Source organism: Micropterus dolomieu, linkage group LG16, assembly GCF_021292245.1.
Source record: "Micropterus dolomieu isolate WLL.071019.BEF.003 ecotype Adirondacks linkage group LG16, ASM2129224v1, whole genome shotgun sequence".
In the NCBI taxonomy this organism is placed as follows: Eukaryota; Metazoa; Chordata; class Actinopteri; order Centrarchiformes; family Centrarchidae; genus Micropterus; species Micropterus dolomieu.
In genome coordinates, this window is record NC_060165.1 from 20,289,143 (window position 1) to 20,298,553 (window position 9,411).

Genomic DNA, 9,411 nt, shown 5'->3' on the forward strand with positions numbered 1-9,411 from the left:
TTTTTTCAAAAACAGCAAACTTCACTTGGAAAATGGCCTTGATTAATTAAACCAGTAGTTCTCAAACTTTTCTCTAAACTGCCACAAATTGGTCCACAGACCCCCGTTTGATAAGATTTTGTCCCAGGGTTGCCCATCTGATAGGACTTTTGCTTTTAGATGTTATATTACAGAAAGTGGATGAAACCTATGACCAAAACAATCATACATCCTGTCATTGTGTGAATTATGGATGAAATTATAGTGAAAATAAATTAATCCCCTTTTTGCTGTGGAACCCCTGGAGCCCCCTCAAGGACCCCTGGGTGACCCCACTTTGAGAACCACTGAGTTAAACAACACAAGTTAATCAGTGTCTACAATGTGAGGATTTTCTGCTTTTCATCTTTATAAACTGAAATTTGGGGGGATTTGGACAAAACAAGACATTTGAAAACAAAGTGTGATGGATATTTTTCACTTTTTCCTAACATTTGGTGGGCCAAACAGCTAATCGTGGAAAAACTCTGCAGATTAATCGATAATCGAAATACTTGTGATTTGCAGCTGTAGGGCAGATTCATTCTTGTTTTGTGGTGATGATTTGCTAAATGCAGTAATTAGAGGTCTCTACTAGTTTTGTGTTCAAAGTGTGCTTCACTCACAGGTGTATGTAGGTAAGATTGTAATCAGCACATCACCAGCAGGGCTTTGCTTTGTCTGCCTTTTGTTTACGTTAGTCACAACACCTGAACATGGAGGAAGATCAATGCACTCACTCACCTTGTGGAGAGATGCTAGAAAAAGATAGAGAGCAGAGAAATGCAGCAGTAAGAATGTGGTGAAGGAAAGGTGATGGTGTGGGAGAAGGATGAGGGCTTCTGTTTTGTAAACGTATCACCACACCGAGAATCGCACAAATCGGAGGGGTGAGACTTTCAGTCTGTCTTCAGTGAAAAGACAATTTTACAAGTTTTTAATTGGCTGCTTTAGTGTCCCCTTGGGGAGGACCGAGAGAAAACCTCAAGGGAAGGTGGCAATAAATATATTTCACAGTCTCTAATTACAGGCAAGCAGTCATAGACTCAAACTATGTGGCTTTGTATAATTATCTGTCTGCCTCCACCTGCATGTGGCTTCATCTCTCATGGGTTCAAATGTATATTTTATGCTTGTATTATTAAATATCAATACCAAATATATTTATAGTATTTTCTTCTTCCTTTGTGCAGCACTTCTCCGAGCTCCTAGACGACCTCTCCCAGGATGCCTTGCTGGGCCAGCTTCTCAGCGACCCCTTCCTGTCCGGAGTGAGAGGTGGAGCGGATGCCATGGAGGGGGAGGACGGAGGCGACCTGTCCCCGTCTTCCCCTCTTCCCCCGCACATCAAGGCCGAGCACAGCTACTCGCTCTGCGGCGACAGCCGGCCACAGTCGCCCCTGTCGCACCTGACCGGAGAACAAGGCAGTGAAGCAGGTGAGACACAGACTGTCACTTTAAAGTAACATTATGGCACATTTAAAAGAAGATATAACACAATATAAGTCCAACAAATGAAAAGTTTAGTTCAAGAGGAATAAAACGCACCCTTGCTTAGTTCAAATACACTCATGGGTTTTGCTACTACGACCTCAGTTGATCTGGTATGACTACAAACTTATGGCGATAATCTGAACTTATATTAGATAGATATTCTGTGTAACCGACAGTTTGCTGATGTTTTTTTTCCTACCTGTGTTATTGTTGCACTACATTTTAGCATATAAGCAGGTAGATAGAGTTTGAATAGTTTTCTAATACAAATAAAACGTTAAGTAAAGTAAAGACACTGTACTTTAGCAGGAGATATGTTAGTTGTTTCCTGCTTGTGGCCCTTTTCAGGTCACAAAATACAGCAGCTGACTCATGGGCAATTAGGGGTTGTATGTTATTGATTCATTAAGGGTTAATAATTTATCTTCAAATCTAATGCTTTATAAATCTGCATTAAGTCATTAGTTAGAGCAACATTTCAGTTGCCTGATTGGCTTGATTATTTCTTCCTCCAGCAGACTTATTAAGTCGGCTATAAATGTTATTAAAGCTGTTCAAATGTTATGAAGTCATTAATATAGGGTTCTCACGTGACAAGCGTGCAGTTGTATTTATTTTTAAGTTGTTAATAAATTGATTTAGCCTTTCCAGAAGTGGTCAAACTGCCCATTTGAGGGGTTTACTGAGACAGACAAGTTATAATGCAACTACAGACTTGACTGGCCCCTTTTTATTTAACTACATTTATATCTGTATTATTAAATAATTGTATCATGCTGGAGGAGGAGACACACCAGCCAAAGGGATTTTTCACAACTTCAAAACTCAATTAATTGTATTATTGGAGTATTACTGATCTATAAGGCATTAATACATCATTTATTAACCATTAATTAAGCAACTAGTTACAACATAAAAACCATTTCTAAGATATGCATTATTATTATTACTATAATTATATTGCATTATTACATGCATTTTCACTTGTGCATTTGTTTTGCTTTATTTAAACATTATTTCTCTTCATATTTTCAGTGTATTGCTACTGTTTGCATCTGTTTCGGGATATATTTTATGTTTCATTGTACTGTTATTTACTGTGTCAATAAAGCTGAATCTAATGTAATCTAAATATAAGGAAGTGTGACCCAAGATTTTCTAAAACGATAGAGTCAACTAAGTCCTTGCACACCTTTAAAGTCCCAATGGCAGGTGCACAGGACCGAAAAATACGTAAACAGAGAAGGAATGGGGTCAAATTAATTTAATAATGACTGCAGGATTTTTTACTTCTTCTCAGTTAAAAAAATGCTGATTTATAAATAGTCGTTGGTACAAGAGGATCAAAACATAAACTATAGAAGATGAGAGTCCTTCAGACTGGAGAGGTGTATTTCAGATGGTGAAATGTTTAAAAAGGAGTCAATTTAAAATCATCAGTTCATGTCGCCTCTTCTGCAACAGAGTCCGATGGGGATTCAGCTGATTGGCCTATGGAGCAGGAGGAGGCCATTGACAGCATCCTGTGTGAGACTCCTTCCCTCCTCCCCACCCTGTCCCTCTCTCTGGCCTCAGGGCCCCAAGCACCTGGGCCCCAAGCACCTGAGGTCCCTGTTGTGGCCCCTGCTGCTACCGCGACCCCAACTCAGACCACAGTCAACAGCCACAACCAGGCCAAAGGCATCAAGGTGGGGGGACTACTGATGATGGGTGTTGTTGCTATTTGTTACCTTGTCTTCTGTCTCTTGTTATATTTCCTGTCAATGTTTCTCTACAGATAAAAGAGGAGAATGTCATCCCCCAGATTAAACTGGAACCTCATGAAGTGGATCAGTTTCTCAATCTTTCACCCAAAGGTCAGAATTTGAACTTTTCCCTTACCTCCTCTTGCTTCACAGCTATCTGACGCTACAACGACCCCTGCAGGCCATTTGTTCACATACCTCATTATGCCCTTAGACTGCAAAATGACACGTGTTGATAAGATAACCGATGCAGTGGTTTGTTTTTAATGGTAGTATCAATAATAAGGCTTGAAGAGGCAGAGGAGTATGTGGCCAGCTGCATGAAGCATCTTTAATCAGGAATTTCTTTATTTCTGCTTCTCTTGCGCTCGTTTTCTCTCGGGGTGAGACAAAATGTAGCAGAGCTAATCAGTTTAACCATGGTGCTTCAGGTCTGGAGTCGCTGCAGATGCCTCCCACTCCTCCCAGTTCCCACGGAAGCGACTCGGAGGGCAGCCAGAGTCCTGTCCACGCCCCGCCCAGCTTGTCCTGCCCCACTTCCCCCACCAGCCCTCCTCCATCGCAGGCCAGCCTGAAGGTGTCACCTCGCGCTGCTTCCTGCCTCTCCAACTCCCCTCTGCTCACCGCTCCTCATGTAAGGAATGACCCATAAACCGGCTTCATTTGTTTTAACTTAACTTTATTGTCATTGTACATGTACAACAAAATTGGATGCTATCCAATCAGTGCAACATCAGTCAAGTGCAAACAGGTATCTAAATATAAAAGAGCCTCTTAAAGTAGCTATAACAATATAAATATAATATAAATATAAAAAAAGAAAGAAGATTCCTAAAGGTAAGTAAAAACGCACGACATTCATCTCCATAATATTGCATTATTCAAGTAATGTTAAGTGCTGTCATGGCTTTTGGATAAAAAATGTTTTTCAATCTATTAACTCTTGTTTTATTAGTCCTAAAACGAGAGAGTGTCCGGGGTGGGATGGATCTTTTAATGTCTTTGTTTGGGGGAAGAAAAGAAGGAATACTGTACAATTTATGTTTTTGAGTAGGTAGGTTAGGTTATAGAGTGACATTGAGCTTTGTAATTCTCTTCTGCTACATAGCAGATAATATATGTACATTAATATAGAAGCAATTATAAAAATGGTAAACCGAAATAACAAAATATAAAATATATAAATAATAAATATACATATAATGACAATAACAATATTCAATGATCAGTGGAGCAGTGCTGAGGATGAATTAGAGTTGAAGAGTTTGATAGCTTGGGGGGGAAAGCTGCTCTGCAGTTTGGTGGTGTGGCAGCAGAAACTATATCTCTTCCCAGAAGGCAGCAGGGTGAACAGGCTGTGGCTGGCTGGGTGGGTCCATTAGTATCCTTTGAGCTCTTTGTAGGCACCTCGCCTCACCCATATCACTGATGCTCAGGAGATGGGTACCAATGATCTTCTGAGCAGCTGCAGAGCCTTACAGTCCTGGGTTATAATATACAGCAGTGGTGATTTCTTTGAGCACAAGTTACCTGTTAAAATATAGAAATCCGGCTGTATGTACAACACACACAGAGTGCGCTCCATGTGCTCTATAAATATGGTTCAAATAAAAAATGATAATAACCAGTCTGCATTGTCACATGCTTGTATGACAAGAATTTGGTGTCATTTCCTTCTGTTCTTGCTCCACAATCCAGGTGAGTTTCTTGTGAACTTCTTTTCAGTTTCTGTTTTTATCATACAAATACAGCAGCCTCCCCTTGAGTTTAGATTTCTGAAACTTGATACAGAACTTTTGTTCAGGATATGTCCACTTCCTGTATTTGGAGTAATGAGAGAGACGTGTACTTTCACCAAATGACTGCCAATAATGAACCTTTTTTTCGCTGTTGTAATCCATCTTCTTGCCTCAGTAACTGGCTCCAGAAAACATTTTATAGGTCATAAATATTGAATTTCTCCTTTCTTGTATGTAGAAACTGCAGGGGTCGGGCCCGTTGATCCTGACTGAGGAGGAGCGTCGCACGCTAGTGGCTGAAGGTTACCCAGTTCCCACCAAGCTGCCGCTCACCAAAGCCGAGGAGAAGGCGCTAAAGAAGATCCGCAGGAAGATCAAAAATAAGGTATAACTTACTGTCAGACAGACACATCAGGCCAGTACATCACCATCCATAATATTTATCAAAAAACAATGATCAGTAAGTACCACAAATACGTTGTTTCAGTCAAGTGATTCATTTTGGAAATGCTGTTTGAAAAAGTGTAAGTTCTGATAAGAATAGGAGATGAAAAAAGGTGCTTAGTGTCTATACTTGCAAAAAATATGTAAATTCTATATACTGTTCACCAAATAACTGGGAGAGATGTTGACCATGTTCTTCTCTGTCTGTCTTAGATTTCAGCTCAGGAGAGTCGCAGGAAGAAGAAGGAGTACATGGACACCCTGGAGAAGAAGTAAGTCTTCCTGCCCTTCCTCATTCTTTCATCATATCAGAGAGACTGGGATATAAAAATGGCTGAATTACTCAATCTGCATATTGACTTTTGCTCGATTTTCTGATCATTTTATTCATTAATGTCTCATTTAGATTTACTGCACCTCCATTACTGATTTTTCTTTCATTGAACAAAATATATCATCTAATCATATCCTGTTTTATGAGCAAACCATGAACCAAAGATATTATTGTAATTAAGAATTATGTATTATACATGCAAGTGTGTGCAGAGTAAAATCAGCAGATTGTAATGTGACAAAGGGAAACTTGGTCAAACTGCTAAACAGTAACTGAAAATATTGTAAGAAACAAATTAAAGAAACATATGTTAATCATCCAGTCATGCCAGATTGATATATGAAAACTAATCATTGTGTGAGAGCAGCCATCTCCAGTCACTGACCCTGTAGTACTCCCTTCTGACCACAGGGTGGAGACCTGCTCCAACGAAAACAACGAGCTACGCAGGAAAGTGGAAACTCTGGAGTGTACAAACAAGTAAGAACAATCACAGTCAATGTACAGAGCACACATATTATATACACATGTATTTAAGTACATATGTACACAAATATGTATTTTATTGGAGACGTTCGAGTAAGAAAAGTTCAGGAAGTCTAACAATAAGACTGTTTAATAGCTAGAATATCTACTTTCCTACATAGCTGTATCATGTCAGCAAAACAGGTAATAATCAATACAAAAAAATTGAACTGGTATTTCCTGATGAAACTAGGTCTATATATCTGGTTTTCTCGCAGTAAATGGATGAAAAGCGCATACAGTTTGTAGGAAAACACCAGAAGTGTTTATAGATTTCAGTCAGTCGTGACACAGATGAGTGTGCTACAGGAGTGGTGACAAGTTTGACTTGTGTCAGTCGCAATGATTCAAGAAGCTGACGATCAAAACACCGGGAAATTAAGAAGGGGTTGATTCAGACCTAAAAACCTCCCTACCTGGATTCGAGCATGTCTTGACACAATTTTATATTACCCCCCTTTTTATTTTTACAATCCTTTAAAGGCATTTGTTTTTATCACACATTGCAGTGTAGCTGAGAGGAACAGCGAGGATGTGTCAGGAAACACTTTATTATTCACAAATGATGCTGAATCAAAAGCTTCCTGTAGATCTGTCCAGATGCAATTTTGCATCCGTGCATAATCATGAGGCTATTTTAATGTAAAATGCTCAAGCTGCTTTAACTAGACTGTGTTGTTTGCTCTCGTTATGCACGGATGAACTGTGTGATTGTGTGTGGGATGAACCCAGTGAGCGCAGTGTCGTATAGCCTGGAACACAGCTGTTTTTGGGTCTTGTTTTCCACTCAGTGGTTAAAGTGGGCTTTATCGTCACTGTCTGAAAGTTAAATGAACCAGGTGTGTGTGTGTGTGTGTGTGTGTTTTGACACTGGTACACCTGGATAATGTGCATGTCTTGTTGGGAGACTTTAGCTGCCTGTTTAACGAAGCAAACAGCAGAACAAAACCTCTGCTGAATATCTGATGCATTTGTTCTTGCGTATACATGTCGCTTTGTTTCCATATTAATGGTTGTATGTGCAAAAGATGGTGGTGAAAGGTGATGGGAAATATTTTACTAAAAATAAAAGGTGTCAAACTTTTCTATTGCAAATCCTGCATTAAAATCCAGAAATGACTAGATGATGTTTCACACTGAAACTAAAATTATCATTTCAATGTTGTAACCGGACAGCACAGACCTACATTTAACTATTTTGTGAGTTGTTTAATCTACGTGCACCATATTTGACAGGTTTTGTATATTAAATTAAAATCTACAACCAGTAATTAACCAGTAACCTTTTCCAGTGAGGTATAAATACCTAAAAACTGTAAGTAATGTACATGAGTAAATGTGCTCAGATACTTTTGACCAGTGGAGACGTCCACATTCAAAGCTCTAAAATGTTTTATTTTGCATCACCACACTTCTGAGAGCGACCTATAACAACTTTCAGATAGCTGAAGTAGAAGGATGAACAGCACAGGGTGGTGATGCAACATTCAATTGGATGTGATTTATTAGAAATAATAATAATGTTCATAATTACAGCGTCATTTAAGTGATTTCCAGAGAAGGAAGAATACAGTGCAATAGGAAGACATAGGATAATATTAGAACAACGTAAAATGAGTAAAATAAACAATAAAGATAAGATAAAATAATCAAATAATCATAACAAGCCAGCAGATAAAAAATTTATTTCTTTTTAAAAAGAGTTGTTTCATGCTCTTTCAGTTGTCCAAGATCTAAGATCAAAGGAGCAATGTTTGGGGACCTTCTCTAGATTTCTGGTGCTCTTTAACATCAGCTTTTTACAGCTTTTTCTCTCACTAGTTCTGTCTTTACTCGATATTTCTACTACTTACTAAAGAAATCTACATAAACACAAAAGGAACACATTTAATCATTTGAAACTTCTGTCATTCTAATTTCATATTATGACATTTTCAGCTCATGTGCATCTGTACAGGATATCAGCTCTGCGCGTGTCTGCTAGTGTGTATCTAACCTGTGTGTTTATGTGTGTGTGTGCTCCTCTACAGGTCCCTGTTACAGCAGCTGCAGTCTCTGCAGGCGGTGGTGGCAGGAAAAGTCCCCAAGTCCTGCAGGGTGGCTGGCACCCAGACATCCTCATGTCTAATGGTACGTGTGTGTGTGTGTGTGTGTGTGTGTGTGTGCGTGTGCTAACAGGAGATTGTGGTGAGGAAACATTGATTAAAATATTGAATTGGAAACATCTGCTTCCATCATTTATTAGCATCTTAGCATTGATTCATAATTTATTTTCTCTCTCTCTCTCTCTCACCCCCTCCCACCCCCCGTAGGTGGTTGTGTTGTGTTTCGCTCTGTTTTTGGGAAGTTTCTACCCCAGCAGTTTAAATCCGTGCTCCAGCATCACTGAAACTGGCCTCGTCTCCAAACAGGTGGCTGTCAAAGAGTCCTATACAACCACAGGTAGTTACACCGACTCATACTCTGTATACTAACTATGCACATGTTGCTCTGCTGTCATACACACAACATCAACAAGAACTTAGTAAAACCAGATAAATGAGATAGCAAGGAAATTAAACAGGCAGGAACTGCAGAAGTAAATTAACTAGTAGCTAAATCTGCTACAATACAGCTCTTCTTCTTTATGTAGTTCTATAATAACCCACAGAGCATTGTTATCCAACATTAACAGTTGCACTTTGTGTGAAAGATGTATTGTGTAATTGTCACATTTAAGTTGACATTTTGAATGATATAGAAATACTTTTGTTTTTAATTGAAACACAAATACATAAATGCATGAGAAAGGGTACCAAAGAGTTGCATATTATTCAAAGTCCACACACACACACACACACACACACACACACACACACACAACGAGAGTCACTTTTATAGAGATTTCCGCTAAACTGACCTGCTGTTCCATAATTAATTATTTATTCCCGGCTATGAAACGGTGGCGGTCCATTATAACATTGCCAATAATCACATTCCACCTACAGCGCTGCAATAACAGCTACAGAGACTGATTACAAGAGTTGACCTTTAACTGCATCCTCTCTACTACCACCCCCCCCCCCCACACACACACACACACACACACACACACACACACACACACACACTG

The 9,411-nt window shown here is 39.3% G+C and overlaps 1 protein-coding gene across 1 annotated transcript in view; it reads left to right on the plus strand.

The window, feature by feature from the left end:
- The window catches only part of creb3l2 (cAMP responsive element binding protein 3-like 2), a 108,771-nt gene that overhangs the window by 24,429 nt on the left and 74,931 nt on the right, over nt 1–9,411 (plus strand). Inside the window, exons 2-10 of the mRNA XM_046072489.1 lie at nt 1,212–1,455; nt 2,977–3,200; nt 3,290–3,368; nt 3,689–3,891; nt 5,235–5,381; nt 5,654–5,712; nt 6,186–6,254; nt 8,330–8,429; nt 8,612–8,741. Of these exons, the coding sequence (XP_045928445.1) occupies nt 1,212–1,455; nt 2,977–3,200; nt 3,290–3,368; nt 3,689–3,891; nt 5,235–5,381; nt 5,654–5,712; nt 6,186–6,254; nt 8,330–8,429; nt 8,612–8,741 (1,255 nt within the window). The remainder of the gene's footprint in view (nt 1–1,211; nt 1,456–2,976; nt 3,201–3,289; nt 3,369–3,688; nt 3,892–5,234; nt 5,382–5,653; nt 5,713–6,185; nt 6,255–8,329; nt 8,430–8,611; nt 8,742–9,411) is intronic.